Here is a 14,942-nt window from a genome sequence, read left to right as displayed (position 1 = left end):
AAACAGAATCCAACAACATATTAAAAAGGTCATACATCATGACCAAGTGGGCTTTATCCCAGGGATGCAAGGATTCTTCAATATTAGCAAATCAATCAATGTGATACACCACATTAACAAATTAAAAGATAAAACCATATGATTATCTCAATAGATGCAGGGAAAGCCTTTGACAAAATCCAACATCCATTTATAATAAAAACCCTCCAGAAAGCAGGCATAGAAGGAACATACCTCAACATAATAAAAGCCATATATGATAAATCCACAGAAAACACTATCCTCAATGGTGAAAAACTGAAAGCATTTCCCCTGAAGTCAGGAACAAGACAAGGATGCCCACTCTCACCACTACTATTTAACATAGTTTTGGAAGTGTTGGCCACAGCAATCAGAGCAGAAAAAGAAATAAAAGGAATCCAGATTGGAAAAGAAGAAGTAAAACTCTCACTGTTTGCAGATGACATGCAAACAGTCATCTACATAGAAAACCCTAAAGACTCCACCAGAAAATTACTAGAGCAAATCAATGAATACAGTAAAGTTGAAGGGTATAAAATTAACACACAGAAATCCCTTGCATTCATATACACTAACAATGAGAAAACAGAAAGAGAAATTAAGGAAACAATTCCATTCACCATTGCAACGAAAAGAATAAATAACTTAGGAATAAATCTACCTAAAGAAAGAAAAGACCTAGATATAGAAAACTATAAAACACTGATGAAAGGAATCAAAGAGGACACAAATAGGTGGAGAAATATATCATGTTCATGGATTGGAAGAATCAATATAGTGAAAATGAGTATCCTACCCAAAACAATTATAGATTCAATGCAATCCCTATCAAGCTACCCATGGTGTTTTTCAGACAATTAGAACAAATAATTTCACAACTTGTTTGGAATTACAAAAACCCTCAAATATCCAAAGCAATCTTGAGAAAGAAGAATGGAATTAGAGGAATCAACCTGCCTGACTTCAGGCTATACTATAAAGCTACAGTCATCAAGACAGTATGGTACTGCCACAAAGACAGAAACACAGATCAATGGAACAAAATAGAAAGCCCAGAGATAAGTCCATGCACCTATGGACACCTTATCTTTGACAAAAGAGGCAAGAATATACAATGGAGAAAAGACAACCTCTTTGACAAGTGGTGCTGGCAAAACTGGTCAACCACTTGTAAAGGAATGAAACCAGAACACTTCCTAACATCATACACAAAAATAAACTCAAAATGGATGAAAGATCTAAATGTAAGACCAAAAACCATAAAACTCCTAGAGGAGAACATAGGCAAAACACTCTCTGACATAAATCACAGCAGGATCCTCTATGACCCACCTCCCAGAGAAATGGAAACAAAAGCAAAAATAAATAAATGGGATCTAATTAAACTTAAAAGCTTTTCCACAATGAAGGAAATTATAAGCAAGGTGAAAAGAGCCTTCATAACGGGAGAAAATAATAGGAAATGAAGCAACTGACAAAGAATTAATCTCAAAAATATACAAGCAGCTCCTGCAGCTCAATTCCAGAAAAATAAGTGACCCAATCAAAAAATGGCCCAAAGAACTAAACAGACATTGCTTCAAAGACATACAGATGGCTAACAAACACATGAAAAGATGCACAACATCACTCATTATCAGAGAAATGCAAATAAAAACCACAATGAGGTACCATCTCACACTGGTCAGAATGGCTGCTATCAAAAAGTCTACAAACAATAAATGCTGGAGAGGGTGCAGAGAAAAAGGAACCCTCTTACACTGTTGGTGGGAATGCAAACTAGTATAGCCACTATGGAGAACAGTGTGGAGATTCCTTAAAAAGCTGGAAATAGAACTGCCATATGACCCGGCAATCCCACTGCTGGGCATACACATTGAGGAAACCAGAACTGAAAGAGACACGTGTACCCCAATGTTCATCACAGCACTGTTTATAACAGCCAGGACATGGAAGCAACCTAGATGTCCATCGGCAGACAAATGGATAAGAAAGCTGTGGTACATATACACAATGGAATATTACTCATCTATTAAAAAGAATGCATTTGAATCAGTTCTAATGAGGTGGACGAAACTGGAGCCTATTTCCAGAGTGAAGTAAGTCAGAAAGAAAAACACCAATACAGTATATTAACGCATATATTTGGAATTTAGAAAGACGGTAATGATGACCCTATATGTGAGACAGCAAAAGAGACACAAGTAAAGAACAGACTGTTGGACTCTGTGGGAGAAGGTGAGGGCAGGATGATTTGAGAGAATAGCATTGAAACATGTATATCATCATATGTAAAATAGATCGCCAGTCCAGGTTTGATGCACGAGACAGGGTGCTCAGGGCTAGTGCACTGGGATGACCCTGAGAGATGGGATGGGGAGGGAGATGGAAGGGAGGGTCAGGATGGGGAACACATGTACACCTATAGCTGATTAATGTGAATGTATGTCAAAAACCACCATGATATTGTAAAGTAATTAGCCTCCAATTAAAATAAAAATAAAATTAAAAAAAATCACAGACTTTTAGTCAAACTTAAGAAATGGGTACACTGAAACAAACTTTGCTTTTTGACTTCTGGGTAATATTACAAAGTAACCATGAGGCTGTTATATTATGATCTCCTACAAGAAATGTTACCACAGCTTATAGTTCTTTTCTTGGTGTTCTTTTCTTGGCGCAAGATGAATCAGTTCAGTTCAGTACAGTCGCTCATTGTGTCTGACTCTTTGCGACCCGATGAACCGCAGCAGGCCAGGCCTCCCTGTCCATCACCAACTGCCTGAATCTACCCAAACCCATGTCCATTGAGTTAGTGATGCCATCCAACCATCTCATCCTCTGTTGTCCCCTTCTCCTCCTGTCCTCAGGGTCTTTTCAAATGAGTCAGCTCTTCACATCAGGTGCCCAAAGTACTGGAGTTTCAGCTTCAACATCAGTCCATCCAATGAACACTCAGGACTGATCTTCTTTAGGATGGACTGGCTGGATCCTTGCAGTCCAAGGGACTCTCAAGAGCCTTCTCCAACACCCCAGTTCAAAAGCATAAATCCCTCGGCGCTCAGCTTTCTTTATAGTCCACTATCACATCCATACATGACTACATAGCCTTGACTAGATGGACCTTTGTTGACAAAGTAACACCTGTCTAGGTTGGTCATAACTATCCTTCCAAGGAGTAAGCATCTTTTAATTTCATGGCTGCAGTCACCATCTGCAGTGATTTTGGTACCCCCCAAAATAAAGTAAGCCACTGTTTACACTGTTTCCCCATCTATTTGCCATGAAGTGATGGGACCGGATGCCATGATCTTAGTTGTCTGAATGTTGAATTTTAAGCCAACTTTTTCTCTCTCCTCTTTCACTTTCATCAAGAGGCTTTTAAGTTTTTTTTTTTTTTTGCTTTCTGCCATAAGGGTGGTGTCATCTGCATGTCTAAGGTTATTGATATTTCTCCCAGCAATCTTGATTCCAGCTTGTGCTTCCTCCAGCCCAGCGTTTCTCATGATGTACTCTGCATATAAGTTAAATAAGCAGGGTGACAATATACAGCCTTGACGTACTCCTTTTCTATTTGGAACCAGTCTCTTGTTCCATGTCCAGTTCTAACTGTTGCTTCCTGACCTGTATACAGGTTTCTCAAGAGGCAGGTCAGGTGGTCTGGTATTCCCATCTCTTTCAGAATTTTCCACAGTTTATTGTGATCCACACAGTCAAAGGCTTCCAATCCCAAAGAAACGCAATGCCAAAGAATGAGCAAACTACCGCACATTGCACTCATCTCACACGCTAGTAAAGTAATGCTCAAAATTCTCCAAGCTAGGCTTTAGCAATATGTGAACCGTGAACTTCCAGATGTTGAAGCTGGTTTTAGAAAAGGCAGAGGAACCAGAGATCAAATTGCCAACATCCACTGGATCATCGAAAAAGCAAGTGAGTTTCAGAAATACATCTATTTCTGCTTTATTGACTATGCCAAAGCCTTTGACTGTGTGGAAAGAGACAAAAATCAATGCTGGAGGATAATAGTTTCTAAATTTTTGAAATTTAAGATGTACCTGAGGGGACTTCCCTGGTGGCCTAGTGGTAAAGAATCTGCCTTGCAATGCAGAGGATGTGGGTCGATCCGTGGTCCAGGAACTGAAATCCCACATGCCAGTGGGCAAATAAGCCTGTGTGCCACAGCTACTGAGCCTATGCTACACAACTAGAGAGGCCGAGTGGCACAAGGGAAGATTCCACGTGTCACAACTAACACCTAATGCAGCAAAAAAAAAAAAAAGTACAATCAAATCTAACAGGACAGATCCTATTGCCTATGACAGAGTGATATGGTCTTGAGAGCTATACTTTAGTCTCTGCTGATCTAAAGATTCAGACTGAGGAAGACCTTCCTAAATCATGATCTCTGTATGAACTGTCTTACGTGGTTCTATAAGAATTTGGTTATAAGAGAAATAAATCTTGTTCTGCTGAAAAAAAAATAAAGATAACTGAATTTTAAAATTGAAATTAAGTAGATTATATAAAGTACAATACAGAAGTATGTCATATAAGTACACACATCTTCAACAGAAAAATGGGTTTGTGTAAACAACAGTATGTACATGGGCAATTCTACTTTATTTTTCACTAAGTAATGATTAGTATAAATATAGGATTATAAAAATATTCTCATGACTTGAGGGGTTATACATTTTTTCTGCATTCAAATTATTAGATGACTTCTGAAACCTGAACTACTCTCTTCTGTTTCATGGCTTTGTTGCCTAAAGTGCTGACACAGTTATTCTGTAATAGATGCATGTTTAACTACCTTTTGAGTTTATTGATCCTTGGGGAGATAAACAAAAGACTCTTAAGATTGCTCTGGTGATTATTCAGATAATATGAGTAAAGTGTTCAAATATTTGTGATTAACATAGTTTGAAGTTTTTATAAATGAAAACAATAGATTTTGAGCTACTTTGTCACACTGCTGAAACCAACTTGAGTTTCCAATGGCTAGTAATAATTAAAGCACGTATATTTCATAAGACTTGAGGTACATTAGCATATTAACCTTCACAAGGCTAAAAATTATTCTTTCTTATGTTGTTATAAAAATATTTATGAACTATGATAATATATTAAAATTAATATAAGAAAAACAAATAAGGTAATTTATATGTCTGTATATTCTTATTAATTATCCCTTATTCCTAATTAAAGGAAAAACTATAGAAATTACATTTCTAAGTTAGGGGACTAATAAATTTGGGATATTTTTAGTGAAAAATATATTAATACTAAATCAAAAAATAAGATCAGTGTCGTGTACACAAAGAAACATGAAAATGGTGCTTGTGTTACATTTTTACTTTGATCACTATGAGGAGTTTCTTGGAAAAAAATTCAGATGTTATAGGAGATTTCTGATTAACAAGGTGAAAGCAATTAGCTTTTTAACCTAAATTTTTTGAAGATTACCTATAACATCTTATTTTTTCTTTACAACTTAATAATTAACTTCTAAAAGTATTAAAGTTTAGAATTAAAGGTTACACTAGGTAATTTCAGAATTTTGAGTTGGCCCTGCCTAAATATTATATGGCTTTAACTTATAGTAAAATTTGTTCTTTTAACAGTTAGTAAAAGAAAAAATGTAATTGAGCTATTAGGAGGTAATAAGACGCAGAATATTAAGCCAAGATATGCCCATTATTGGCATGACACCAGTCACACCTTGGGAATGTTAAGCAATAATGAAGAAATGAATAAGTACATTTAGTAATAATTTGTTAATATTCACCAAAGGGTGAATATATAAATTCACACCAAGGGGTAAGTTTATATAAAAGATATGGTGAAACTTTGGATTATCAGTACAAACATACACCTAGTCACTGCTTATACTGTAAAGTTTTATCTCTCTGATATGATAAAAAGTATCCTTATCTTTGCTTTTCCTGTAGCATCTAATTTAATGCTGTGTACATAATAGTATTTTAAGAAATTTTTAAAAATACTTAATTGATTACTAAAATCTATAGGTATCATTCAGTTCAGTTCAGTCGCTCAAGTCGTGTCCAACTCTTTGCGACCCCATGAATCGCAGCATCCCAGGCCTCCCTGTCCATCACAAACTCCCAGAGTTTACTCAAACTCATGCCCATCGAGTCGGTGATGCCATCCAGCCATCTCATCCTCTGTCGCCCCCTTCTCCTCCTGCCCCCAATCCCTTCCAGCATCAGGGTCTTTTCCAATGAGTCAACTCTTCGCATGAGGTGGCCAAAGTACGTGGAATACAATTTAAAATCTGAATAACCGAGGACTTCCATGGTAGTTCAGTGGTTCAAACTCTGTGCTCCCAATGCAGGGGGTGAGGATTCAGTTCCCAGTTTGGGAACAAGGATCCTGAATGCCGCACGGTGTGGCCAAAACAATCTGAATAACTCGTAAAATTACCTCATCCTGTTCACCTGTTCATAGTAATCAGAGAATAATAACATCTTAAGAAGTTTTACCTGTGGGATTCTCTCAAACATTCTGATAAGGATTATTTATGACATGTTATTGTATTATTTTAAATAATAATTCCTTAAGTGTGTACTCTTAAAAAATCACTGAGAATAAAATAATTTTTTATTACATAAAGAAAATTATATAGACAGAAACATATAATACACTCTTTCTTTAATGATTTTGTTTCATCCTCAACTTGTTTTCTTAGTACTTTAACTGTCACTTTCATTTCAACTCATTCATTTATTCAACAACAATTTTCTAAGGACCACTATATAGCTGGCTCTAATCACAACACTTATGATACAATGGTACACAAGATTCCTGTCCTCATAGATTTTATAATCTGGGAGAAGATAAACTATAAACAAGCATAAAATAAATAAAATAATGGTATGGAGTTCTAGAGGTTAAGTGTAAGAAAAGGCAAAATTAAGTGTTCTGGGAAGGCCTCTCTGATAAGTTAAAATTTGATCTGTGACTGAAGAATAAAAAAGAACCACTTGAATATTTGGTGGAAGAACATCAAATAGGAAAGATCCTTTGTTTAGGATTAATAAAAAGGTAAAAATGCATGGAATATACTATATCAGGTATAAACTGTATGGTGGACTTTTTACAACTATAATAAGAAGCCACTGGTTCGTGTTAAGATATAATCTGTTTTATATTCTGAAAAGATCACTTAGGTTGCTCTGTGGAGAATGCACAGTGAGAACTGAGAAAAGCAAAAATGAAAGCAGAGAAAGCAAGTTCCTTTAGGTTATTATGCTTTAAGCTACTTCTTTATGTATATATGTACATGTGCACACACACACATAGTTTTTGGTTTAATATTTTGGCATGGTTTTCTTGACATTTCTTTTCCAGTTACTCATGCTTGATATGGGCAGCCCAATCAAGAACTTGTATTGCTCCAATACAGGTGGTTTAATCTTTCTTTAGTTACTTCTCACTTTATCTGATAATTGTTTTTATATTCATAAGTACTTTAAATTGAAGAGTGAGTCATTTTGTATGCTATGAATATTTATTTTTTCTGAGAATGAAGGTAGCTAGAAGAGGGAGAGCTGTACCTGGTTCTTCATATCCCTTTCCAAGTTTTATTGGAAGCACTGTACCTGATTTCACTCTATCTAGTCAAGGGAAAATTCTTTTCCCATGAAAAGTGCTCTTGGTTCTTGAGGGATTCTTAGAAGATTTCATCTTAACTATCTTCGTTGATCCTGTGGCTGCTACCTTCTACTCAATGCAGATCTTACTCACCTCTCTTCAGCAGCTTTCTTTACTCTCTTCTCAGGTACAGAAGCAAATATGGGAAACCAAGACTTTTGGGTCTTCTGGGTGTCTCTTAACCTGAGCATTGTTTCCCTTGGATGATTTTTTTTTTCCCACTTGGATGATCTTATCTTTACTATTCTCTTGGATGTCCTCTTGTACTAAATCCCATATATCTGGAGATAATGCTCTGCCTTTCTTTAACCTTTCTTCTCCAACAGGAAAAATCAGAATGACAAGCCCTAATTTTTCTTAGTCCTTCTGGTAAAAAGAATACTTGCCAGGGAAGAACTTGTCTCTTGAGGAATTTTCCAGGCCTTTTCCCTGAGTTACTCCCTTAGTTCCCATCTCTTCAGATAGGAGAAAATTAGGTTGAGCTCTCAGGATTTTAATTAATCCCCTTCCCTACTCTTCACACCATTGCGTCCAGAAGGCAACAGAGTTCACATTTCATGCCCATTCCTGGAATCCATTACCTCTCTCTTTCACTGTCTATCATTTTTCAGAGATTATAGTTATAAATCCATGTTATGGTGTTAGATGTAGAGGGTGTCAGTGGCCCTGGATAATTAACATGTAAGGAAAAAACCACCTGTATAGTAATAAGTAACTTATCATAATAAGTAGGCACTATGTGGTACCAGGCACTGTTCCAAGAACTTTACACTTACACTCATCTAGACACACACCCATTTAATCATAACTATAAACCTGATGAAATAGGAAGTAGTGTCATCTCCATTTTAAAGACAAAAAAAATTGAAGAGGTTAAATAACTTGCCCAAGGTCATATAGCTGAAATGTATTGAAATAAGAATTCAAATCCCAATCATTGGTTACAATGTCCAAGTTCCTAAACAATACATATACTGTGTCTTTATATCAAAAATATATAGTTTAAGCCAGAGCTGTGATGCAAAATCTGGAATATAGGGCTCTCAACTTCTAGACCAAGCTGTCTGATTTTCATTAATTATTATTTATTAAATGCTTATCCCAGTTGATAATCTTATAATCATAGGAGATATAAGAATCATTATATCAATTTTAAAAAAGAAAGAAGGTGAAGAGCTAAAGCAAGCTGGTTTAGAGTTAGCATGTGTATCTGAGTCTCTGTTACTTCAAAGCCTTGGTTATAACATTGTTTAGTTGCTAAGTTGTGTCTAACTCTTTTGTGACCTCATGGACTGTAGCCCACTAGGCTCCTCTGCAATGGGATTTTCCAGGCAAGAATACTGGACTGGGTTGCCATTTCCTTTTCCAGGGGATCTTCCTGACCCAGGGATCGAACCTGCCTTTCCTGCAGGTGGATTCTTTACCGCTGAGCCAACTGGGAAGCCTGGCTATTACGGCCATTCCTCTATTCAACTGTTATAATGCATTCCTTTGTAATATTTTTTAACCTTTAACTGAGTTCTTTTAAAATCCATATAAGCTCATTTTGACATTTCAATAATTTTCTTGTTCTGAATTATATGATAAAAGTCTTATTTCAAGGATAGTACCCAGGCCTAATTTTATACATAGAATGTTAAAGAATAATTTTGAGGGCAAAAGTCCATGACTGACTGATGTTTGAATGAGGACATATAGAACTTGTCTAGGCATGTGTAACATAAATTTTGTGAAATTCTGGTCACAGTAAGAAATAGCTGCTGCTGCTAAGTCGCTTCAGTCGTGTCCAACTCTGTGCGACCCCATAGATGGCAGCCCACCAGGCTCCTCTGTCCCTGGGATTCTCCAGGCAAGAACACTGGAGTGGGTCGCCATTTCCTTCTCCAATGCATGCATGCATGCTAAGTCGCTTCAGTCGTGTCCAACTCTGCGTGACCCCATGGACAGCAGCCCACCAGGCTCCTCTGTCCACGGGATTTTCCAGGCAAGAATATTGGAGTGGGTAGCTATTTCCTTCTCTGAGAAATAGCTGCGGCTGCTGCTGCTGCTAAATCACTTCAGTCATGTCCGACTCTATGCAACCCCATGGACAGCAGCACACCAGGTTCCCCCTACTTTGATCCAAATGAATGCCATTCACTGTGTTTAAAAAAGGTAATTAAAATCTCAGCCAAGAAAATTAACTCATACATTGGAATCCTTCCTACATTCTTTTATGTTCTAACACTTAGTTACTATCTCTAACCTTTGGTTTGCTTATGAAAATCAGTAAACCATGACAAACCTATACTCCAAAACAATTATATTTAGAAGAGTCAACATTTAAGAAAAATATTAATTTATGGCAAGATAATATTTTTCTAGAAATATACACTTACTTCTGCCTTTTTACGAGCTTCCATAGCTTTCATAAGCATCATATGTTGTCGCCTTCTCTCTCGTTCCTATTAAGCCAGATAAAATTAGGAATATAACTCAATCATAGTTAATAGTTTGATCTTCAAATGGAAAAACAAAACAAAACAAAAAACTCTGTATAGCATGTTTAGCATTTATAGACAAGTCACAGTAAATACTAAATATAAGACAAGAATGGCCAGTCTGTGCATGTTTTAGTTCAGGTTTAGAAAGCAAATACAAGAACAATCAAAAGCAAAAAGGTAAAGCAATGAACATGGAGACAGTGTAAACAGAAGCATACAAGATTTACTTATGGTCAGTTGTGATGCTCCTTCAAAAGCTGGCAGAACAAAAAGCATAATGGTTGGCTGGAACAGGTCAGTTACCTTACATCTGCTATTAGAAAAACCACAAATATGTACTATAGCCAATTAAACTAAAGGTTGTATTCTTAAATTTTTATTTAGATCAGGCAGAAATTGCTTTAAAATCATTTTTACTTCACGGTTTTAGAATTACTTTTATTCAAATACACTATCATTTTGTAAATCCACCGACAAATTAGAAAGTTTTTCTTTAAAGTTTTTATACCAATTTAAACTAGTCATGGTTCATATAACACCATCAATGAAATGAGATATTCCTGTTTACTGATGTCTGTCCCTTGATGCAGTATTAAAAGCCACTAAAGCTGCACCATGGGCTCACAAGTTAAATCTAAAAGGCACAGTATGAAAATAAAGTAAGCACTAGCTTACTTTGATAGTCTCCTTTTATTAAAAAAAAAAAAATCACATAGGTATAATGTTGAAACAGTTCTTTTTGTTTAAATATATGTGGTTCACCCAAAGGGATATTTCTAAAAATTTCTAAAATTTGTCCATAAAACCAGAATATATTTCATATTCTCTCATCAAACTAACCCAAAATTCCCATTGTATTCAATGGCAGTTTTGCATCTAGAATGATGGGAGAATATGGGTCATAATTGTATCTAATTGTATAGTGATCGAACGTTCACTGTGACATCAGTAATGTAAACTTTTAGACAGCAGCCTCTTTAAGGCTTGCATGACTCAATTACCAATCTTGGACACATCCCATGTTTCTTTTCTAGACAGACAGCAGATGTATGCAATGCACTGTGCTGTAAGCCATGCAGCAGTATGTAATATGACAGCAGCCAGTGCTACACTTTATGCATTGCTATGACAACCATATCACAACCAAATCACAATGCGGTGTTAGATGTACAAAAATAAACATACCCATACCATATCTAGTCTATGCCTCTCCAACTCCTGGTAGAAAGAGTTGGCACAACATTATGAAACAGAAATCACAGAGTCATGAAACCAATTTTTAACCCCCCAAAAGACACCAATACCAAAGCAAGGAATTTAAGCAGGAATTACATTGGAAATTTTTAAGAAAAAATTCTGAAGATTTTTCAAAAATAGATTTAAGAAAAATTATAAAATGTCCATTTCAAAATTTGTATGTATTTGTGTGTATACAGACCTGATGCTTTAGAAGAACAGCTTGCTGTCTTCTCATTTCTTTTTCCTTAAAAATAAGAAACTTTTAATATATGATTTTTAGGAAAAATTTAGAACATGCTACAAATATTAAAAGCTCCTTTTCTGAGATTCTACAGTCTTCTATTAGGTTGAACCACATGAAATTTCAAATATCCAATATTTTTTTTACTTATAAAGTGGCAACTTCATATGGTTACCTAATGTATAAAAACTATATGATAAGAGCAAACATCTGACTTAACAGCACACTTCAATGGCATGTTCACAGAACTGACTAGCTAGATGGATAGAGTATATCACATACAAATGGCACTTTAAAAAAAAAACATAGTAAGCAACCTTCATGTCTAGCTGATTAAAACTCTCTCCACACTGAATATAAATTCCTAAAATGTCAATGATTAACAGGATCTATGTCATTTCTACACACTGTACAGGAATGAGAGTGACAAGAGACAAAGGGATAAATTTGAGATTTTTATGTCCACCTACAATTGAGGGCATTATTTCAAAAGGGTGGAGCTTAATGCACGTAATTCTGTGAATCTCACTACATGAGTATTTCATAAAGTTAAAATATGAATGAAATTAATATAAAGGGCAGTTATGAAAAGGAGGAGGAACCTAAAGAACAAAGTAAGAGAGTCTATGTAGAAAAGGTGACAACTGGTTCCCTAGCTTTATAAGATGTAATCAGTTCAGTTCAGTTCAGTCGCTCAGTCGTGTCTGACTCTTTGCGACCCCATTAACCGCAGCACGCCAGGCCTTCCTGTCCATCACCAACGCCCGGACTTTACCCAAACTCATGTCCACTGAGTCAGTAATGCCATCATCTCATCCTCTGTCGTCCTGTTCTTCTCCTGCCTTCAATCTTTCCCAGCATCAGGGTCTTTTCAAACGAGTCAGCTCTTCGTATCAGGTGGCCAAAGTAATGGAATTTTACCTTCAACATCAGTCCTTCCAATGAACACTCAGGACTGATCTCCTTTAGGATGGACTGGCTGGATCTCCTTGCAGTCCCAGGGACTCTCAAGAGTCTTCTTCAACATCACAGTTCAAAAGCATCAGTCCTTTAGCACTCAGCTCTCTTTATAGTTCAACCCTCACAACCATACATGACTACTGGAAAAACCATAGCCTTGACTAGATGGACCTTTGTTGGCAAAGTAATGTCTCTGCTTTTTAATATGCTGTCTAGGTTTGTCATAACTTTCCTTCGAAGGAGTAAGTGTCTTTTAATTTCATGGCTGCAGTCACCATCTGCAGTGATTTTGGAGCCCAAGAAAATAAAATATGCCACTGTTTCCATTGTTTCCCCATCTGTTTGCCACGAAGTGATGGGACTGGATGCCATGATCTTAGTTTTCTGAATGTTGAATTTTAAGCCAACTTCTTCTCTCTCCTCTTTCACTTTCATCAAGAGGCTTTTAAGGTTTTTTTTTTTTTTTGCTTTCTGCCATATGGGTGGTGTCATCTGCATGTCTGAGGTTATTGATATTTCTCCCAGCAATCTTGATTCCAGCTTGTGCTTCATCCAGCCTGGCATTTCTCATGATATACTCTGCATATAAGTTAAATAAGCAGGGTGACAACATACAGACTTGATGTATTTCTTTTCCTATGGAACCAGTCTGTTGTTCTGTGTCCAGTTCTAACTGTTCCTTCCTGACCTGCATACAGATTTCTCAAGAGGCGGGTCAGGTGGTCTGGTATTCCCATCTCTTGATGAATTTTCTATAGTTTGTTGTGATCCACATAGGTTTTGGCATTGTCAATAAAGCAGAAGTAGATGTTTTACTGAAACTCTGGCTTTTTTTATGATCCAGCAGATATTGGCAATTTGATCTCTGGTTCCTCTGCCTTCTCTAAAACCGGCTTGAACATCTGGAAGTTCACGGTCCACATGTTGTTGAAGCCTTGCTTGGAGAATTTTGAGCATTACTTTACTAGCGTGTGAGATGAGTACAACTGTGCAGTAGTTTGAGCATTCTTGGCATTGCCTTTCTTAGGGACTGGAATGAAAACTGATTTTTTCCCGTCCTGTGGCCACAGCTGAGTTTTCCAAATTTGCTGGCATATTGAGTGTACCACTTTCACAGCATCATCTTTTAGGATTTGAAATAGCCTGACTGGAATTCCATCACCTCCACTAGCTTTGTTTGTAGTGATGCTTCCTAAGGCTGACTTGACTTCACATTCCAGGATGTTTGGCTCTGGGTGAGTGATCACACCATTGTGTAATAGGATGTAATAGTAGTGGCTATTTCTTGAACTGTTAGGCCCACCTGGATGCTCAATTTCAGTAAACAATTATCAGAAAAAGTGGAAGATAAGAGATGGAATGTGTATATGCAGGGGCGGGGGGCAGTGGTTAGAAGGGGCATGAGGGTCCAACTTCTTTCATGCTTCATGCCAGAAAATCAAAACCAAAACATTTCCAAACAACATATGAAGTTACAGTAAATAGCAATGGCTAATTTTAGTATTGGTAAGTTATAGCTGATAAAGCTAAGTTTTGGTTTTGGCAGGCTTTTCACTTTTTAATAGCTAAAAACAGTTGCTAGACATTAACAAAGAGAAAATTATAATCTAAGGAGAGAACTGAATTTGGAACATAAATAGCTCTGGGGAGATCTTATCCATTAAAACTATATACACGTATTATGTGATAGTTTATATTTCTGATTTGATATCTACTATTTAAAGAGCTCAAAGTATCAAACAGAACCTGTATAATAATATATAAAAATATATATACAATATATATATACACTAAAAACACACATTATGCACGTTTTATCTGTGCTCAACATTTTTTTCAGCTAGTCATTTTGAGGAGGGCTATTTTTAATATAACTGATACTAGTATCAGTTCAGTTCAGTCGCTCAATTGTGTCCTACTCTTTGCGACCTCATGAACCACAGCATGCCAGGCCTCCCGGTCCATCACCAACTCCCAGAGTTTACCCAAACTCATGTCCATTGAGTTGGTGATAATTGATACTAATATAATACCATATAATTTTTATTCTTAAAAAATGAAAACAGATTCTCATCTAAACTAACCTTTATTCGTTTCTCGGCCTCCAATAATTTGGCATTTGCTGCTTCTTCCTTCTTTTTCTTTTTTGCCTGTGCATGGAAAACAGGTCTCAAAGTCATACAACGGTACCACTGCAACCTGAAAATAATCTATGACTTGAACATGGAGCTACATGACTCACAAGATAGAAAACAACACGTGACATACATGTAGACAATTACAGATTTTCTCACAGTTAATATTATATTTACAAACTAATT

At 36.5% G+C, this 14,942-nt stretch overlaps 1 protein-coding gene across 21 annotated transcripts in view; it reads right to left on the bottom strand.

Moving 5' to 3' along the window:
- Positions 1 to 14,942, bottom strand: part of BAZ2B (bromodomain adjacent to zinc finger domain 2B) — a 313,340-nt gene that overhangs the window by 61,554 nt on the left and 236,844 nt on the right. For 17 of the 21 annotated variants that reach the window (XM_061135321.1, XM_061135323.1, XM_061135319.1 and 14 more), the window contains 4 exons: positions 14,706 to 14,771; positions 11,620 to 11,664; positions 11,373 to 11,399; positions 10,077 to 10,142 (listed from right to left, as the gene is read on the bottom strand). In XM_061135321.1, the coding sequence (XP_060991304.1) occupies positions 10,077 to 10,142; positions 11,373 to 11,399; positions 11,620 to 11,664; positions 14,706 to 14,771 (204 nt within the window). The remainder of the gene's footprint in view (positions 1 to 10,076; positions 10,143 to 11,372; positions 11,400 to 11,619; positions 11,665 to 14,705; positions 14,772 to 14,942) is intronic. The other 4 variants (XM_061135327.1, XM_061135330.1, XM_061135337.1 and 1 more) reach the window with 1 other exon arrangement.

The sequence above is a fragment of the Dama dama genome, chromosome 33 (genome assembly GCF_033118175.1).
Source record: "Dama dama isolate Ldn47 chromosome 33, ASM3311817v1, whole genome shotgun sequence".
Taxonomy (NCBI): Eukaryota; Metazoa; Chordata; class Mammalia; order Artiodactyla; family Cervidae; genus Dama; species Dama dama.
Note: the sequence above shows the minus strand (reverse complement) of the source record. Positions and strands in the feature narration are given on the sequence as shown.